Source organism: Rhinoraja longicauda, chromosome 34 (assembly GCF_053455715.1).
Source record: "Rhinoraja longicauda isolate Sanriku21f chromosome 34, sRhiLon1.1, whole genome shotgun sequence".
NCBI classification, from domain to species: Eukaryota; Metazoa; Chordata; class Chondrichthyes; order Rajiformes; family Arhynchobatidae; genus Rhinoraja; species Rhinoraja longicauda.
The window spans coordinates 3,607,123-3,627,561 of record NC_135986.1 but is presented as its reverse complement, the minus strand read 5'-3'; the positions used below and the strand labels follow the sequence as shown (position 1 = coordinate 3,627,561).

At 49.5% G+C, this 20,439-nt stretch overlaps 1 protein-coding gene across 1 annotated transcript in view; it reads right to left on the bottom strand.

The window, feature by feature from the left end:
* Window positions 1-8,105: 8,105 nt before the first annotated feature.
* The window catches only part of ap1s1 (adaptor related protein complex 1 subunit sigma 1), a 52,708-nt gene continuing 40,374 nt past the window's right edge, over window positions 8,106-20,439 (bottom strand). The window contains exons 3-5 of the mRNA XM_078427822.1: window positions 13,028-13,136; window positions 10,665-10,802; window positions 8,106-8,284 (exon numbers count right to left, since the gene is read on the bottom strand). Coding sequence (XP_078283948.1) covers window positions 8,237-8,284; window positions 10,665-10,802; window positions 13,028-13,136 — 295 coding nt within the window. The 3' untranslated portion in view covers window positions 8,106-8,236. The remainder of the gene's footprint in view (window positions 8,285-10,664; window positions 10,803-13,027; window positions 13,137-20,439) is intronic.

Below are 20,439 nucleotides of genomic sequence, written 5' to 3'. Positions count from 1 at the left end.
ACTGCAGGTGCTGGCTAATACACAAAAGGACAAAGTGCTGGATTAACTCAGCGGGTCAGGCGTTATCATGAGAATCAAGGAACTGCAGGTGCTGGCTAATACACAAAAGGACACAGAGTGCTGGAGTAACTCAGCGGGTCAGGCGTTATCATGAGAATTAAGGAACTGCAGGTGATGGCTAAGGCACAAAAGCACAGAGTGCTGGAGTAACTCAGCAGGTCAGGCATTATCATGAGAATCGAGGAACTGCAGGTGCTGGGGTTATTACACAAAAAGACACAGAGTGCTGGAGTAACTCAGCGGGTCAGGCTTATCACGAGAATCAAGGAACTGCAGGTGCTGGCTAATGCACAAAAGACACAAAGTGCTGGAGTAACTCAGCAAGTCAGGCATTATCATGAGATTTAAGGAACTGCAGGTGCTGGCTAATACACAAAAGGACACAGGGTACTGGAGTAACTCAGCGGGTCAGCCATTATCACAAGAATCAAGGAACTGCAGGTGCTGGCTAATACACAAAAGGACAAAGTGCTGGATTAACTCAGGGGGTCAGGCGTTATCATGAGAATCAAGGAACTGCAGGTGCTGGCTAATACACAAAAGGACACAGAGTGCTGGAGTAACTCAGCGGATCAGGCGTTATCATGAGGATTAAGGAACTGCAGGTGATGGCTAAGGCACAAAAGCACAGAGTGCTGGAGTAACTCAGCAGGTCAGGCATTATCATGAGAATCGAGGAACTGCAGGTGCTGGGGTTATTACACAAAAAGCCACAGAGTGCTGGAGTAACTCAGCGGGTCAGGCATTATCACGAGAATCAAGGAACTGCAGGTGCTGGCTAATACACAAAAGGACAAAGTGCTGGATTAACTCAGCGGGTCAGGCGTTATCATGAGAATCAAGGAACTGCAGGTGCTGGCTAATACACAAAAGCACAGAGTGCTGGAGTAACTCAGCAGGTCAGGCATTATCATGAGAATCGAGGAACTGCAGGTGCTGGGGTTATTACACAAAAAGACACAGAGTGCTGGAGTAACTCAGCGGGTCAGGCATCATTATGAGAATCAAGGAACTGCAGGTGCTGGCTATTACACAAAAGACACAAAGTGCTGGAGTAAGTCAGCAGGTCAGGCATTATCATGAGAATCAAGGAACTGCAGGTGCTGGCTAATACACAAAAGGACAGAGTGCTGGAGTAACCCAGCGGGTCAGGCATCATCACGAGAATCGAGGAACTGCAGATGCTGGGGTTATTACACAAAAGGACACAGAGTGCTGGAGTAACTCAGCAGGTCAGGCATCATTACGAGAATTAAGGAACTGCAGGTGCTGGCTAATACACAAAAGGACAGAGTGTTGGAGTAACTCAGCGGATCAGGCATCATCACGAGAATCAAGGAACTGCAGACGCTGGGGTTATTACACAAAAGGACACAGAGTGCTGGAGTAACTCAGCGGGTCAGGCATCATGAATGAATGAATGAATGAATAAGTTTATTGGCCAAGTATGTGCACATACAAGGAATGTGCCTTGGTGCTCCGCTCACAAATGACAACACAAACATACAGTTAACAATTCAGAATAAAGCATAACCACATCAAAACAATAAGGATACAACATTACGGTCGTGAGAATCAAGGAACTGCAGGTGCTGGCTAGTACACAAAAGGACACAGAGTGCTGGAGTAACTCAGCAGGTCAGGCTTCATAGCGAGGGAGTTGAGTACAGGAGCAAAGAGGTCCTTCTGCAGTTGTACAGGGCCCTAGTGACACCGCACCTGGAGGACTGTGTGCAGTTTTGGTCTCCAAATTTGAGGAAGGATATTCTTGCTATTGAGGGCGTGCAGCGTAGGTTTACTAGGTTAATTCTTGGAATCGTGGGAATGTCATATGTTGAAAGACTGGAGCGACTGGGCTTGTATACACTGGAATTTAGAAGGATGAGAGGGGATCTTATCGAAACGTATAAGATTATTAAGGGGTTGGACACGTTAGAGGCAGGAAACATGTTCCCAATGTTGGGGGAGTCCAGAACTAGGGGCCACACAGTTTAAGAATAAGGGGTAGGCCATTTAGAACTGAGATGAGGAAAAACTTTTTCAGTCAGAGAGTTGTGAATCTGTGGAATTCTCTGCCTCAGAAGGCAGTGGAGGCCAATTCTCTGAATGCATTCAAGAGAGAGCTAGATAGAGCTCTTAAGGATAGCGGAGTCAGGGGGTATGGGGTGAAGGCAGGAACGGGGTACTGATTGAGAATAATCAGCCATGATCACAATGAATGGCGGTGCGTACAGGCTCGAAGGGCCGAATGGCCTCCTCCTGCACCTATTGTCTATTGTCTATGTCTGGCTGTGGCGGCTTTGAAAGTCCAGAGTCGCCTTCCAGAGAAGAACATCCTTTAATTCTGAGGCTATGACCTGAAGACCTCTAGTCCTAGGCTCTCCCACTATTGGAAACATCCTCCCCACATCCACACCTTTCAATATTGTGTGTGTGTGTGTGTGTGTCATTGAGGTCCACCCTCATTCTCCAGCGAGTACAGGCCCCAGTGCCGTCAAAAGCTCATCGTACGTTAACCCACCCATTTCTGGGATCGTTCTTGTAAACCTCCTCTGGACCCTCTCCAGAGCCAGCACGTCCTTCCTCAGATACAGTGCCCGAATCCATTAACTCTCTGTGTATTTTTGCAATGCGCAGGCAGCTTTACCATATTGTTGCATGTACACATCACATGGCAGCTTTACCGTATTGTTGCATGTATACATCACAATATGGTGCCTGGATCGCCAGAGAAGGTGCCTGTTGCTGTTCTGTACTGTTCTGTCGAAGAGAGATAGACACAAAGTGCTGGAGTAACTCCGGGCGGCACGGTGGCGCAGCGGTAGAGTTGCTGCCTTACAGCGAATGCAGCGCCGGAGACCCGGGTTCCATCCCGACTACGGGCGCCGTCCGTGCGGAGTTTGTACGTTTTCCCCGTGGGTTTTCTCCGAGATCTCCAGTTTCCTCCCGCACTCCAAAGACGTGCAGGTTTGTAGGTTAACATAGAAAATAGGTGCAGGAGTAGGCCATTCGGCCCTTCGAGCCTGTACGCACCGCCATTCAATATGATCATGGCTGATCATCCAGCTCAGTATCCCGTACCTGCCTTCTCTCCATACCCCCTGATCCCTTTAGCCACAAGGGCCACATCTAACTCCCTCTTAAATATAGCCAATGAACTGGCCTCAACTACCTTGTGTGGCAGAGAATTCCACAGACTCACCACTCTCTGTGTGAAGAAATGTTTTCTCATCTCGGTCCTAAAAGACTTTCCCCTTATCCTTAAGCTGTGACCCCTAGTTCTGGACTTCCCCAACATCGGGAACAATCTTCCCGCATCTAGCCTCTCCAACCCCTTAAGAATTTTATATGTTTCTATAAGATTGGCTTGGTAAATGTAAAAACTGTCCCTAGTGGGTGTGGGATAGTGTTAGTGTGCGGGGATCGCTGGTCGGCGCGGACCCGGTGGGCCGAAAGGGCCTGTTTCCGTGCTGTATCTCTAAACTAAACTCAACTCAGCGGGTCAGGCAGCATCTTTGAAGAAAAAAGATGGGACTCCTTCGTGTCCCGACCCAAAAAGTCACCCGCCTTTTCTCTCCAGATGTGCTGCCTGACCCGCTGAGTTACTCCAGCACTTTGTGTCCGTCTGCCGTTCTTTGTTTCTACATCGTCTCCTGTACTGGTCCAAGTTCTATTGCAACGAGGAAAGATTCGAGGGTTGGATAGGAATAATAATAATAACACTTCTCCGTGGATTGTCGCCGTGTCGCGATGGAGAATCCGTGCGGCCCTGAGATCCTGAGAGCGATGCCGTCTGGAGCTACGCTCCTGGTGGGGTCACCCATGTCGGTAAGGTCGAGGTGGGGGAGGTCCCTGACAAAGAGCGATCCAACAATGACCTCAATGGTGGAACAGGCAGATGGAGGATGATGGCTGACTTTAGTGGAAGGCGGATGGATGAAGGCTGCAGAAGAAAAGGGTCCCCGGTGGTCTTGGACTCCATGCCACTGGATCCTGACCCAGATCTGTCACGGACCGTGTGACAATACACAATAGGTGCAGGAGGAGGCCATTCGGCCCGTCGAGCCAGCACCACCATTCAATGTGATCATGGCTGATCATTCTCAATCAGTACCCCGTTCCTGCCTTCTCCCCCTACCCCCTGACTCCGCTATCCTTAAGAGCTCTATCCAGCTCTCTCTTGAATGCATTCAGAGAATTGGCCTCCACTGCCTTCTGAGGCAGAGAATTCCATAGATTCACAACTCTCTGACTGAAAAAGTTTTTCCTCATCTCCGTTCTAAATGGCCTACCCCTTATTCTTAAACTGTGGCCCCTGGTTCTGGACTTCCCCAACATTGGGAACATGTTTCCTGCCTCTAACGTGTCCAACCCCTTAATAACTTATACGTTTCGATAAGATCTCCTTTCATCCTTCAAAATTCCAGTGTATACAAGCCCAGTCGCTCCAGTCTTTCAACATATGATAGTCCCACCATTCCGGGAATTAACCTAGTAAACCTACGCTGCACACCCTCAATAGCAAGAATATCCTTCCTCAAATTTGGAGACCAAAACTGCATACAGTACTCCAGGTGCGGTCTCACTAGGGCCCTGTACAACTGCAGAAGGACCTCTTTGCTCCTATACTCCTCTTGTTATGAAGGCCAACATTCCATTGGCTTTCTTCACTGCCTGCTGTACCTGCATGCTTCCTTTCAGTGACTGATGCACTCGGACACCCAGATCTCGTTGTACGTCCCCTGTTCCTAACTTGACACCATTCAGATAATACTCTGCCTTCCTATTCTTACCACCAAAGTGGATAACCTCACACTTATCCACATTAAACTGCATCTGCCATGCATCCGCCCACTCACACAACCTGTCCAAGTCACCCTGCAACCTCATAGCATCTTCCTCACAGTTCACACTGCCACCCAGCTTTGTATCATCTGCAAATTTGCTAATGGTACTTTTAATCCCTTCATCCAAGTCATTAATGTGGTGTCTGTCTGTGCACCAGTCTCCCCACGTTAAACAAAGTCACGCACAGGCGTCCCACCCTATGGAGAGGACTGTCACACTGGCTTCAAGTGATGGCCGATGATGAATAACAATAATGGCAACACATGCAATGTACCTGTTTAATGTTTAATAAATAAAACATCACATTTCACAGACATACATGAACATTTTCACTCCACAATAGTCCAAAAATAAACATTCAAAATTCCGAGGGGGAAAAAAAAAAGAGGTGCTGATTGATTCATCTGAAGTCCTACATAACTCTGAACGTGTAGTCAGTGGTATTTAAACGTATGACAAAACTCAATAAAAACATTTGAGTCGTGCCGACTTAGTCTTCAGTGAAACTAAATCTGAGAAACAGTGTACAAAGACAGGGCAAGTATCAAAACCTGGTTATTTTTCTTGAGCCGAACACAAAGTGCTGGCGGAACTCAGCGGGTCAGGCAGCATCTGTGGAGGGATTGGACAGATGGCGTTTCCAGTTGGGACTCTGCTTCGGACTGATTGGAGTAAGTGGGGTGGGAGAGAAAGTTGGAATAGAGAGACGGGGTTGGGACAAAGCCTGGCAAGTGGGACTAGCAAGAAAGCAGGAACGGGGTTACTGATTTTGGGTGATCAGCCGTGGTCATATTGATTGGCAGTCCTGGCTTGAAGGGCCGAATGGCCTACTCCAGCTCCCTACGTTCTAGGCTTCTATGTTTCTATGTACACGTCCGGTTGACACAGAGTTTGACCAGCCTCTTGTTGACGACCTTGCCATCAGCTGTGGACAAAAAAAATGCTGGACTAACTCAGCGGGTCAGGCAGCATCTCTGGAGAGAAGGAATGGGTGACGTTTCGGGTCGAGACCCTTCTTCAGCTGGTGCTGGTTTAGTGGTCAGCCCTGACAGGGTTTGTGAAGACCTTTCCTCACCCCATGCTCCCAATCACTTGTCCGACTCCTTGTTCTCGATGGCCTCCAGACGAGTCGCAGAGAGTTGGAGCACAGGATCGGGCACTTCGGCCCATCAAGATGTGCTGGCCGTCAATCGCCCATTTACACGCCTAGAGTCATAGAATGTGGGAACAGGCCCTTCAGCCCAACTTGCCCAACATGTCCCATCTACACCTAGCCTGCATTTGGCCCATATCCCTCCAAACCTGTCCTATCCATGTAGTTCTCTAATTGTTTCTTAAATGTTGCAATAGTCCCAGCATCAACTACCTCCTCTAGCAGCTCGTTCTATACACCCACCACCCTTTGTGTGAAAAAGATACCCCTCGGATTCCTATTAAATCTTTCCCTCTTCTCCTTAAACCCATGTGCTCTGGTCCTCGATTCCCCTACTCTGGGCAAGAGACTCTGTGCGGCCACCCGATCTATTCCTCTCATGATTTTGTGCACCTCTATAAGATCACCCCTCATCCTCCTGCGCTCCAAGGAATAGGAGATCCTTCTACCCTGTGGCTATCAAACTGTACAACTCCTCCCCCTTCTGTCGTGGGGTAGACTGAGACTGACCCCCCTTCCCTCCCCCCCCCCCCCCCCAATCTTTGCACACCCCCAATCCTGGACTTTCCGCTCGTCTGTTAAATTCATCTTTCATATGTCTTGTGTTTTTATGACTGGTGGCAGACCAATTTCCCAACCTGGGATAAATAAAGTTCTATCGTATCGTATAGCCTCTCCCAGTACAGATGCAGTCCTGGTTTTGCATCATGCTCCGTTCACCCAAGTCCGTTTAGAAACTTTAGCCAGGTTGCACCATCTGCCTCAGTTGCTCACCCACGCTCTTTACTGAAGATCCGGTCCTGGTTTTATGCATCAGTTGTCAGATAACATTTCCCTCTAAAGATCCGGTCCTGGTTTTGGGCATCAATCGTCAGATAACAACTCCCACTATAGATCCAGTCCTAGTTTTGTGCATCAATCGTCAGATAACATTTCCCACTGAAGATCCAGTCCTGGTTTTGTGCATCAATCGTCAGATAACATCTCCCACTATAGATCCAGTCCTGGTTTTGTGCACAAGTAATCAGATCCAGTCCTGGTTTTGTGCATCAATCGTCAGATAACATTGCCCACTAAAGATCCAGTCCTGGTTTTGTGCATCAGTCGTCAGATAACATTTCCCTCTAAAGATCCAGTCCTGGTTTTGGGTATCAATCGTCAGATAACATCTCCCACTATAGATCCAGTCCTGGTTTTGTGCACAAATCATCAGATAACATTTCCCACAAAAAATCCGGTCCTGGTTTTGGGCATCAATCGTCAGATAACATTGCCCACTAAAGATGCAGTCCTGGTTTTGTGTACAAATAATCAGATAACATTGCCCATTAAAGATGCAGTCCTGGTTTTGTGCATGAATCATCAGATCCAGTCCTGGTTTTGTGCATCAATCGTCAGATAACATTCCCCACTGAAGATCCAGTCCTAGTTTTGTGCATCAATCGTCAGATAACATCTCCCACCATAGATCCAGTCCTGGTTTTGTGCACAAATCAACAGGTAACATTCCCCACTAAAGATCCAGTCCTGGTTTTGTGCGTCAATCGTCAGATAACATTCCCCACTAAAGATGCAGTCCTGGTTTTGTGCATGAATCATGAGATCCAGTCCTGGTTTTGTGCATCAATCGTCAGATAACATTCCCCCACTAAAGATGCAGTCCTGGTTTTGTGCATGAATCATCAGATCCAGTCCTGGTTTTGTGCATCAATCGTCAGATAACATGTCCCACTAAAGATCCAGTCCTGGTTTTGTGCATCAATCGTCAGATAACATTCCCCACTAAAGATACCAGTCTTGGTTTTGTGGCTTTCCTCCACTACCCCCCCTCCCCCCCCTCCCGCATTAATGCCTCCAGCCCTAGTATTCCCCCCCTTCCCCCCAACCCCCTCCTCCCGCACCACCCCCATCAATCTGGGTTACACCTCCCATTTTTAGCCCGGTTCCAGTCTTCCAGCCAGCAGATGTCCAGCAGCAGGTGGCATGGGGTTCACACTCACGGCTGGAGACGGGCCCGAGCCCGGGGCTGGCTGGACGACAGGCGGAGGTGCAAATTTCGATCGTTTATTTCAGACAGACAGCGACGCCACACAGTGCAGGTTACGTAGTGTTCTCCTCGTCCCGCCCGGGATGAGCAAGACGGTCCTTTTCCCAAAAGAAAAAGGCAGCGCTGAGCTAGGCCAGACCCATCTCCTCCAAAACACTGCGAGGCGACTCATCGTCCTGCAAAGACAGACGCAGAAATTCAAGGCAGGGGAGTGGGTGACGTTTCAGGGAGTGGGTGACGTTTCAGGCAGTGGGTGACGTTTCAGGGAGTGGGTGACGTTTCAGGCAGTGGGTGACGTTTCAGGCAGTGGGTGACGTTTCGGGGAGTGGGTGACGTTTCAGGCAGTGGATGACGTTTCGGGGAGTGGGTGACGTTTCGGGGAGTGGGTGACGTTTCGGGGAGTGGGTGACGTTTCGGGGAGTGGGTGACGTTTCGGGGAGTGGGTGACGTTTCGGGGAGTGGGTGACGTTTCAGGCAGTGGGTGACTTTTCAGGGAGTGGGTGACGTTTCGGGGAGTGGGTGACGTTTCGGGGAGTGGGTGACGTTTCGGGGAGTGGGTGACGTTTCGGGGAGTGGGTGACGTTTCGGGGAGTGGGTGACGTTTCGGGGAGTGGGTGACGTTTCGGGGAGTGGGTGACGTTTCGGGGAGTGGGTGACGTTTCGGGGAGTGGGTGACGTTTCGGGGAGTGGGTGACGTTTCGGGGAGTGGGTGACGTTTCGGGGAGTGGGTGACGTTTCGGGGAGTGGGTGACGTTTCGGGGAGTGGGTGACGTTTCGGGGAGTGGGTGACGTTTCGGGGAGTGGGTGACGTTTCGGGGAGTGGGTGACGTTTCGGGGAGTGGGTGACGTTTCCGGGAGTGGGTGACGTTTCCGGGAGTGGGTGACGTTTCGGGTCAAGACCCTTTAGTTTAGAGATACAGCGCGGATACAGGCCCTTTCGGCCCACCGGGTCCGCGCCGACCAGCAATCCCCGCACACTAACTGTGGAATTCTCTGCCTCAGAAGGCAGTGGAGGCCAATTCTCTGAATGCATTCAAGAGAGAGTTAGATAGAGCTCTTAAGGATAGCTGAGTCAGGGTGTACGGGGAGAAGGCAGGAACGGGGTACTGATTGAGAATGATCAGCCATGATCACATTGAATGGCGGTGCTGGCTCGAAGGGCTGAATGGCCTCCTCCTGCACCTATTGTCTAACACTATCCTATACCCACTAGGGGCAATTTTTACATTTACCAAGCCAATTAACCGACAAACCCGCACGTCTTTCGAGTGTGGGAGGAATCCGAAGATCTCGGTTTCCTCCCGAGGTCACGGGGAGAACGTACAAACTCCGTACAGACAGCGCCCGTAGTCGGGATTGAAACAGGGTCTCCGGTGCTGTGTTCGCTGTAAGCTAGCAACACTACCGCTGCGCCACCCTTCCTCAGACTAGTCAGGGGAAAGGGAAATGGGTTGTTTTTTTATCTTCGGTTTAAACCAGCATCGTCAGTTCCTTCCTACACAGAAAATCAAGGAGGAGTCACTCCCTCTCCCATTAGGCAAGAGGTACCGAAGCGTGAAAACACACACCTCCAGATTCAGGGACAGTTTCTTCCCAGCTATTATCAGGCAACTGAACCATTCTATCAGCAATTGGAGAGCGGTCCTGAACTACTATCTACCTCACTGGTGACCTTCGGACTACCTTTGATCGGACTTTGCTGGCTTTACCTTGCACTAAATATTATTGCCTTATCATGTATCTGTACACTGTTAATGGCTCGATTGTAATCGTGCAATGACTTTCCGCTGACTGGTTAGCACGCAACACTGTACCTCGGGATAGGGGTGCCAACTATAGAACTCCCAAATACGGGACAAGGTGATGTCCCACAAGGTGGGCCCTGCGACCCACGTGACCTCACCCAGCCAGCGGCCGCGTGCTCTCGCTCCACCAACGGCGGCCGCCCGGGCTTGGTGGTGGGTCGCTACGCAACCTCCATTAGGCGGCGCCCGGGCCTACACAACGCCCTCAAGGCCGGCTGCAGGAGGCGCCCCCGGGACACAAAATGGCCAGGTGAGGAGAGGAGAGGGCTGGCGGTCCACGGGAATTGCTTCAGATCATCGACTTTTTCAGTCAGAGAGCTGTGAATCTGTGGAATTCTCTGCCTCAGAAGGCAGTGGAGGCCAATTCTCTGAATGCATTCAAGAGAGAGCTGGATAGAGCTCTTAAGGATAACGGAGTCAGGGGGTATGGGGAGAAGGCAGGAACGGGGTACTGATTGAGAATGATCAGCCATGATCACATTGAATGGCGGTGCGTACAGGCTCGAAGGGCCGAATGGCCTCCTCCTGCACCTATTGTCTATTGTCTATTGAGAGGCCGCCATTGGTGGAGCAGGAGCACGTGGCCGCTGGCTGGGTGAGGTCACGTGGGGCGCGGGGCGGTCACGTGACCTTTTGCCCCTTATTTGGGAGTGAGGAAGTTGGCAACCCTTTACATGATATTATGCACAAGGAATTTCACTATGGATTTGCATATGTGACGAACACAGCACCATTCAACAAATGAACTCACCTCCTGCATAAGATCGGCTTGCTCAATTGCCTTCAGGACATTCTTCTTCGAAGTGTCCTGGATCTCTCCCCCCATGATAAACTCATCCAAAATGTAGTAGGCCTTCTCAAAGTTGAAGATGATATCCAATTCACACACCTGATAAAATGACAAGGGTAGCAAAGTGTAGGCACAAGGAACTGAGGATGCTGGTTTATAGACAATAGACAATAGAAAATAGGTGCAGGGGAAGGCCATTCGGCCCTTCGAGCCATTTAATGTGATCATGGCTGATCATTCTCAATCAGTACCCCGTTCCTGCCCTCTCCCCATACCCCCTGACTCCGCTATCCTTAAGGGCTCTATCTAGCTCTCTCTTGAATGTATTCAGAGAATTGGCCTCCACTGCCTTCTGAGGCAGAGAATTCCACAGATTCACAACTCTCTGACTAAAAAAGTTTTTCCTCATCTCCGTTCTAAATGGCCTACCCCTTATTCTTAAACTGTGGCCCCTGGTTCTGGACTCCCCCAACATTGGGAACATGTTTCCTGCCTCTAACGTGTCCAACCCCTTAATAATCTTATACGTTTCGATAAGATCTCCTCTCATCCTTCTAAATTCCAGTGTATACAAGCCTAGTCGCTCCAGTCTTTCAACATATGACAGTCCCGCCATTCCGGGAATTAACCTAGTAAACCTACGCTGCACGCCCTCAATAGCAAGAATATCCTTCCTCAAATTTGGAGACCAAAACTGCACACAGTACTCCAGGTGCGGTCTCACTAGGGCCCCGTACAACTGCAGAAGGACCTCTTTTACATGTGCTGGAGTGATTCTGTGGGTCAGACTGCATCTTGTGGAGGACGTGCAGATGCAGATTCAGAGCGGAAACAGGCCCTTCGGCCCACTGATTCCAAGCTGACCATCGACCATCCGTACACCAACACTATCCTGCACACACTAGGGATGATTTTACAACTTAGCCGAAGCCAATTAACCTACAAACCTCCAGTTCAGTTTCAGTTTAGTTTACTGTCACGTGCACAGAGGTACAGTGAAAAGCTTTTTGTCGCGTGCTAACCGGCCAGCGGAAAGACAATACGATATTACAATCGAGCCATTCGCAGTGTATAGATACATGATAAGGGGATAACGCTGAGTGCAAAGAAGATCATAGTTAGAGTAAGAAATGTTGCTGTGGGAGTAGAGATTTAAAATTGTGGAGCAAGTGTAATATGTGATTGTAGATCTGCTTCTGTGGCCAGCACGCAAATAGTCGCCCGGGCTGGGCGCCATCTTGGAACCACTAAACCGGCACGTCTTTGGAGCGTGGGAGGAAACCGGAGCACCTGGAGAAAACCCACACAATCACAGGGAGGACGTACAGACAGGGCCAGTGGTCAGGATGGAGCCCGGGTCACTGGCGCTGTGAGGCAGCAACTCTACCGCTGCGCCACTGACATGGATAGATGACATTTCGGGTCAGGAGGCTTATCCAGAGGGTGATCTGTTACTGGGACTAGTAATGTTGGGAGGGGTTTGGTTGAGGGCGTTGCCTCTGCTGACGTTGGGAGTTCAAATCCCACCAAGACCTCCGAGTAAACAATTGACTAGTAACTAACTAATCTAGATACAGTCGCACACGCGCACACACACACTGTCGCGCGCACAGTCAGGCATGCAGACACTCGCACGCGCGCACAGACACTCGCACGCGCACACACATACACTCACGCGCACACACACATACACTCACACGTGCACAGTCACGCACACACACAGTCACGCACACACAGTCACGCACACACACAGTCACGCGCACACAGTCACGCACACAGTCACGCGCAGTCACGTGCAGTCACGCAGTCACGCACACAGTCACGCACACACACAGTCACACAGTCACGCACACACACAATCACGTGCACAGTCACGCGCAGTCACGCACACAGTCACGCACACAGTCACGCGTGCACACAGTCACGCACACACAGTCACGCGCAGTCACGCACGCACAGTCACGCACGCACAGTCACGCACACACACACAGTCACGCACACACAGTCACGCACAGTCACACACACACACAGTCACGCACACACACACAGTCACGCACACACACAGTCACGCCCACAGTCACGCACACAGTCACACACACACACAGTCACACACACACACACACAGTCACGCACACACACACAGTCACACGCACACACTTATACGCACAACACCCAAGGTCAGCATCAAACCCGGCTTGCTGGCGCTGTGAGGCAGCCACTCTACCAGCTGCACCATCGTGCCACCCCTAAATGTCTAACCCGTGCCCTTGTGCAGCTAGCCTGGCCACTCCAGCCAGCGGGGCAGCAGACAAAGCGGTACTTACGCTTCCAAAGTATTTGTCGAGCAGCTCCACGTAACGGTGGATGAGCTCCAGAGTCAGAAGCTCGTTGTCCTGGTCTTCAATCGCACAGCAAAAATATAGACTGGCATACCTGTGGCAAAAATGGCAACGTCAAAATGATTTATGAAGCATTTATGAAGGATATCCGACTCCTCCCCTCCCCCCAAAACTCCTTTCTCTCGCTCATATACAAAGCACGCAAATACATGTGCAAGGGCACTTATGCACACCCGCACACAAATACATCAAACGCTGGGCCGAAATTTGAACGTGGAGGTTCTTGAACAGGAGAACGTCAAATATTATGGGGAGAAGGCAAGAGAATGGACGGTTGAGAGGATAAAATAGTTCACCCATGATTGAATGACATAGATGGGATGAAGGGGCCAATTCTATTCTTATTTTTAGTTCAGAGATACAGCGCAGAAGCAGGCCCTTCGGCCCACCAGGTCCGCGCCGACCAGCGATCCCCGCACACTAACACCATCCTACACCCACTGGGGACAATTTTTACATTTACCAAGACAATTAACCTACATACCTGCACGTGTTTGGAGTGTGGGAGGTAACCGAGATCTTGGAGAAAACCCACGCAGGTCACGGGGAGAACGTACAAACTCCGTATAGACGGCGCCCGTAGTCGGGTTCGAACCCGGGTGTCCGGCGCTGCATTCGCTGCAAGGCGGCAACTCTACCGCTGCGCCACCGTGACCGCTCTTAAGTCTTTTCCTAATCGGTGGCCGATTAGGAAAAGGGGAGATGCAACGAGACCTGGGTGTCGTGGTACACCAGTCATTGAAAGTAGGCATGCAGGTGCAGCAGGCAGTGAAGAAAGCAAAAGGTATGTTGGCATTCATAGGGAGGGGATTTGAGTATAGGAGCAGGGAGGTTCTGCTGCAGTTGTACAGGTCATTGGTGAGACCGCACCTGGAGTATTGCGTACAGTTTTGGTCTCCTAATCTGAGGAAAGACATTCTTGCCATAGAGGGAGTACAGAGAAGGTTCACCAGATTGATTCCTGGGATGGCAGGACTTTCATATGAAGAAAGACTGGATAGACTCGGCTTGTACTCGCTGGAATTTAGAAGATTGAGGGGGGATCTTATAGAAACTTACAAAATTCTTAAGAGGTTGGAGAGGCTAGATGCAGGAAGATTGTTCCCGATGTTGGGGAAGTCCAGAACAAGGGGTCACAGTTTAAGGATAAGGGGGAAGTCTTTTAGGACCGAGATGGGAAAGTTTTTTTTCACACAGAGAGTGGTGAATCTGTGGAATTCTCTGCCACAGAAGGTAGTTGAGGCCAGTTCATTGGCTATATTTAAGAGGGAGTTAGATGTGGCCCTTGTGGCTAAAGGGATCAGGGGGTATTGGAGAGAAGGCAGGTACAGGATACTGAGTTGGATGATCAGCCATGATCATATTGAATGGCGGTGCGTACAGGCTCGAAGGGCCGAATGGCCTACTCCTGCACCTATTTTCTATGTTCTATGTCTATGTTTATGGAAAGGTCATTTATTAGGTTGGCTGCTTTCCCGAGGCAGTGTAAAGTGTAGAAGGAGTGGATGGTGAGGGACTGGGCTGCATCTACAACCCCTGCCATTCATTGCGGTCCTGGGCAGAGCAGGGGCGGCATGGTGGGGCAGTGGTAGAGTTGCTGCCTTTACAGCGGTCACAGTGCCGAAAACCTGGGTTCGATCCCGACTGCGGACGCTGTCTGTACGGCGTTTGCACGTTCTCCCTGTGACTGCGTGGGTTTTCAGTTTCCTCCCACACTCCAAGGACGCGAATTGGCCTTGCAATATAGTAAATTGTCCCCCGTGCGTAGGATGGCGTTAGTGTGCGGGGATCGCTGGTTGGTGCGGACCCGGTGGGCCGAAGGGCCTGTTTCCTCGCTGTATCTCTAAAGTAAACTACTGTTGAAACACAAAGTAGGTGTTATAGCACCGGGATAGGCGCTCCTCCTAGAAAACCAAACCCACACCTAAGTAGACAATAGACAATAGGTGCAGGAGGAGGCCATTCGGCCCTTCGAGCCAGCACCGCCATTCAATGTGATCATGGCTGATCATTCTCAATCAGTACCCCGTTCCTGCCTTCTCCCCATACCCCCTGACTCCGCTATCCTTAAGAGCTCTATCCAGCTCTCTCTTGAATGCATTCAGAGAATTGGCCTCCACTGCCTTCTGAGGCAGAGAATTCCACAGATTCACAACTCTCTGACTGAAAAAGTTTTTCCTCATCTCCGTTCTAAATGGCCGACCCCTTATTCTTAAACTGTGTGTGGCCCCTTGTTCTGGACTCCCTTAACATTGGGAACATGTTTCCTGCCTCTAACGTGTCCAACCCCTTAATAATCTTATACGTTTCGATAAGATCTCCTCTCATCCTTCTAAATTCCAGTGTATACAAGCCTAGTCGCTCCAGTCTTTCAACACATGACAGTCCCGCCATTCCGGGATCTAAGTATCTAAGATGCCGGAGTAACTCAGCGGGACAGGCAGCATCTCTGGAGAGAAAGAATGGGTGACTTCTTGGGTCAAGTCCCTTCTGCAGAAGGTTCTCGACCCAAAACATCGCCGATTCCTTCTCTCCAGAGATGCTGCCTGTCCCGCTAGGTTACTCCAGCTTTTTGTGACTATCTTCGGTCTATACCAGCATCTGCAGTTCCTACCTACACAAAACAGCATCTAAACTGCGAGATGGGCAGGGTACGGGGCTCGGTGCTACAAATAGAAACTCACTGATTGCTCAGCTGGATGGACGACAGCTCTGCCAAATCACAACTTAAAAATAAAAAGCAAACAAACTTAGGCAGAAATCAATGATGCCACAGCAATTAGGAGACTCGCCCATCGCAACTTCCCTTCAATTGCCCCGCTGGGATGGAAAAGTGCCTCGTCAGGAGGGTGGGAGGGAGGGTTCACAGGCTGAATGTTAACTGCTGGAAAGTTGCGGTCAGAATTTCCCGACTGCTCCACAGCCAAGCCAACCCTCTCATCTATTGAGGGCGTGCAGCGTAGGTTCACTAGATTGATTCCCGGAATGGCGGGACTGTCGTATGTTGAAAGGCTGGAGCAATTAGGCTTGTATACACTGGAATTTAGAAGGATGAGGGGGGATCTTATTGAAACGTATAAGATAATTAGGGGATTGGACACATTAGAGGCAGGAAACATGTTCCCAATGTTGGGGGAGTCCAGAACAAGGGGCCACAGTTTAAGAATAAGGGGTAGGCCATTTAGAACGGAGATGAGGAAGAACTTTTTCAGTCAGAGAGTGGTGAAGGTGTGGAATTCTCTGCCTCAGAAGGCAGTGGAGGCCAGTTCGTTGGATGCTTTCAAGAGAGAGCTGGATAGAGCTCTTAAGGATAGCGGAGTGAGGGGGTATGGGGAGAAGGCAGGAACGGGGTACTGATTGAGAGGGATCAGCCATGATCGCATTGAATGGCGGTGCTGGCTCGAAGGGCTGAATGGCCTACTCCTGCACCTATTGTCTATTGTCTATTGTCTATCTCTCCCCGAGTGAGGTTCCACGCCAAGGCCACGCTCACGCAGAGATGGACAAAGATCCAGGAAGGGGACTGGATCTCAAGAGTCAAGAGTGTTTAAATAATATAATAAATGAAAAAAAGGTCCAGTGTGTGTGTATATACACACATACTCACATTATACTCATATATACATATACTCACATGTATACATACACAAACTCACATATATATATACACACATATACATACATACACATTATATATATATAAAATGCTGGAGTAACTCAGCAGGTCAGGCAGCATCTCGGGAGAGAAGGAATGGGTGACGTTTCGGGTCGAGACCCTTCTTCAGACAGGAGACCCTTCTTCAGTCTGAAGAAGGGTCTCGACCTGAAACGTCACCCATTCCTTCTCTCCTGAGATGCTGCCTGACCCGCTGAGTTACTCCAGCATTTTGTGAATAAATACCTTCGATTTGTATCAGCATCTGCAGTTATTTTCTTATATATATATAATGTGTATGTATGTATATGTGTATGTGGTGTGTGTGTGTATATGCATATGTGTGTGTGTTTGTATATATATATATGTATGCGTATATATATATATATATATATATATATATATGTATTTACGTGTAGCAAAGAACTGTGTGTGTGTGTGTGTGTGTGTGTGTGTGAGTATATGTGTGTGGTGTGTATGTGTATATGCATATGTGCGTGTGTGTGTATATATATGTATGCGTATATATATATATATATGTATTTATGTGTAGGAAAGAACTGTGTGTGTGTGTGTGTGTGTATGTGTGTGGTGTGTGTGTGTGTATATGCATATGTGTGTGTGTGTGTGTGTGTGTGTGTATATATGTATGCGTATATATATATGTATTTATGTGTTGGAAAGCACATACGTACACATATAAAAACAAATAAACTGTAACAGTGCAACACTAAACATAGTCTCTGTAGATCAGAGCTTATTTGAGGTTGTGGTGGACTTCACCCATCCATCCATGTCCTTACCCATTTATTTAATCCCCTCTCATGTTCATCAACCTGTGTTGCAATTTTCACATCAATCTTTTCACCACCCACAGGGTGAAGAACAAAGACTAGAACTTTGCCCACCGCTGCATAGTTGTCACTCACGTTTCAGGTTGGGACCCTTCTCCTGACCCCATATCTGAAGAAGGGTCCCGACCCGAAATGTCACCCCATCCTTTGTCTCCAGATACGCTGCCCAACCTGCTGAGTTACTCGAGCACTTTGTGTCTATCCGCCAGAGGAAGTAGCTGAGACAGGTTCTATAACAGCATTTTAAAAGACATTTGGACAGGTTGATGGATGGGAAACGTTTAGAGGAACAAGGGCCAAATGCAGACAAATGGGACTTGCTTAGTTTAGTTTAGAGATACAGCGCGGAAACAGGCCCTTCGGCCCACCAGGTCCGTGCCGACCAGCGATCCCCGCATATTAACACTATCCTACACCCACTAGGGACAATTTGTACATTTACCAAGCCAATTAACCTACATACCTGCACGTCTTTGGAGTGTGGGAGGAAACCGAAGATCTCAGAGAAAACCCACGCAGGTCACGGGGAGAACGTGCAAACTCCGTACAGACGGCGCCCGTAGTCAGGATGGAACCCGGGTCTCCGGCGCTGCATTTGCCGTAAGGCAGCAACTGTACCGCGGCGCCACCGTGCTTAGATGGGGCATTTTAGTCATTGTGGACGAGTTGGGCCAAAGGGCCTATCTCAGTGCCGTATGACTGCTGCACGATTGCTGCCATTTCGTGATCAAGTGTGTTTATTTGTTAAATGCATGGGATAGGGACCGGGACGACAAAATTCTTGATGCAGCTTTACAGTCACATAGGATGCAACAACAGCATGCAGTGGTAGGGTTGCTGCCTTACAGTGCTGGAGACCCGGGTTCAATCCTGACTACGGCTGCTGTCAGCACCCTGTGACAACGTGGGTTTTCTCCGGGTGCTCCTGTTTCCTCCCACACTCCAAAGACGTGCAGGCTTGCAGGGTGTGCAGGAAGGAAGTGTAGACAATAGACAATAGGTGCAGGAGGAGGCCATTCGGCCCTTCGAGCCTGTACGCACCGCCATTCAATGTGATCATGGCTGATCATTCTCAATCAGTACCCCGTTCCTGCCCTCTCCCCATACCCCCCTGACTCCGCTATCCTTAAGAGCTCTATCTGGTTTACACCTATGTAGATGCTGGTTTACACCGAAGATAGACACAAAAAGCTGGAGTAACTCAGCAGATCAGGCAGCATCTCTAGGTGACGTTTAGGGTCGAGACTGATGTGTCTGAAGAAAGGTTTAGTTTTGAACCCGAACCGCTTCTGAAGAATGGTCTCAACTCAAAACATCATCTATTCCTTTTCTCCAGAGATGCTACCGAGTTACTCCTGCATTTTGTGTCTATCTTCAGGTTTGTTGGTTAATTGGCTTCTGAAAATTAGAAACATAGAAAATAGGTGCAGGAGTAGGCCATTCGGCCCTTCGAGCCTGCACCGCCATTCAATATGATCATGGCTGATCATCCAGCTCAGTATCCCGTACCTGCCTTCTCTCCATACCCCCTGATCCCTTTAGCCACAAGGGCCTCTTAAATATAGCCAATGAACTGGCCTCAACTACCCTCTGTGGCAGAGAATTCCACAAATTGTTCCTAGTGTGTCGGATGGAACTGGTGCATAGGGAAATCACAGCTTGGCCTGGACTCGGTGGGCCGAAGGGCCTGATTCCCAGCCGTATCGCTAAACTAAACAACAAAAGCAATCGCATAAAATAAATTGTCAGCAATTCTAAGTGAAGTAACCATGATTGCGCAAAAACTGAAGCATAAAGGTGATTATTCACAAAATGCTGGAGTAACTCAGCAGGTCAGGCAGCATCTCGGGAGAGAAGGAATGGGTGACGTTTCGGGTCGAGACCCTTCCTCAGACTGATGTCAGGGGGGCGGGACAAAGGAAGGATATAGGTGGAGACAGGAAGATAGAGGGAGATCTGGGAAGGAGGAGGGGATGGGAGGGACAGAAGAACTATCTAAAGTTGGAGAAGTCAATGTTCATACCGCTGGGCTGCAAGTTGCCCAGGCGAAATATGAGGTGCTATTCCTCCAATTTCCGGTGGGCCTCACTATGGCACTGGAGGAGGCCCATGACAGAAAGGTCAGACTGGGAGTGGGAGGGGGAGTTGAAGTGCTCGGCCACCGGGAGATCAGTTTGGTTAAGGCGGACCGAGCGCAGGTGTTCAGCGAAGCGATCGCTTGGTTTAGCCGATGTAAAGGTGAAGTGTTTAAGGTGAAGGGGAAAAGATTTAATAAGGAATCTGAGGGGTAACTTTTTCACACAAGAGTGGTGGATGTACAGGACAAGCTGCCAGAGGAGGTAGTTGAGGCAGGGACTATCCTAGCATTTAAGAAACAGTTAGACGGGTACATGTATAGGACATAGGTTTAGAGGGATATGGACCAAACGCCGGCATGTGGGACTAGTGTAGCTGGGACAAGTTGGTCAGTGTGGCAAGTTGGGCTGAAGGGCCTGTTTGCACACTGGATCGCGCTGTGACTTTATTCAGGATTGAACCCAGGTCTCTGGCGCTGTGAGGCAGTGGCTCTACCGCTCTGGGGGGCACATTTCTGGCAATGCCCCCTAAACTGAGGAGGTAGTTCGGAGTCAACCACATTAATGGGCTTGGAGTCACATTTGAGGGAGTTCAGTTATATGGAGAAGCTGGAGAGCATGACGTTTTCTCCACTGAGCAGTGAAGCTTATGGGAATCCTAATAAATGTTTTCAGAATCATTCGGTTTAGATAGAGTAGACGAGGAGAAACTATCTTGTGGGCGGCACGGTGGCGCAGCGGTAGAGTTGCTGC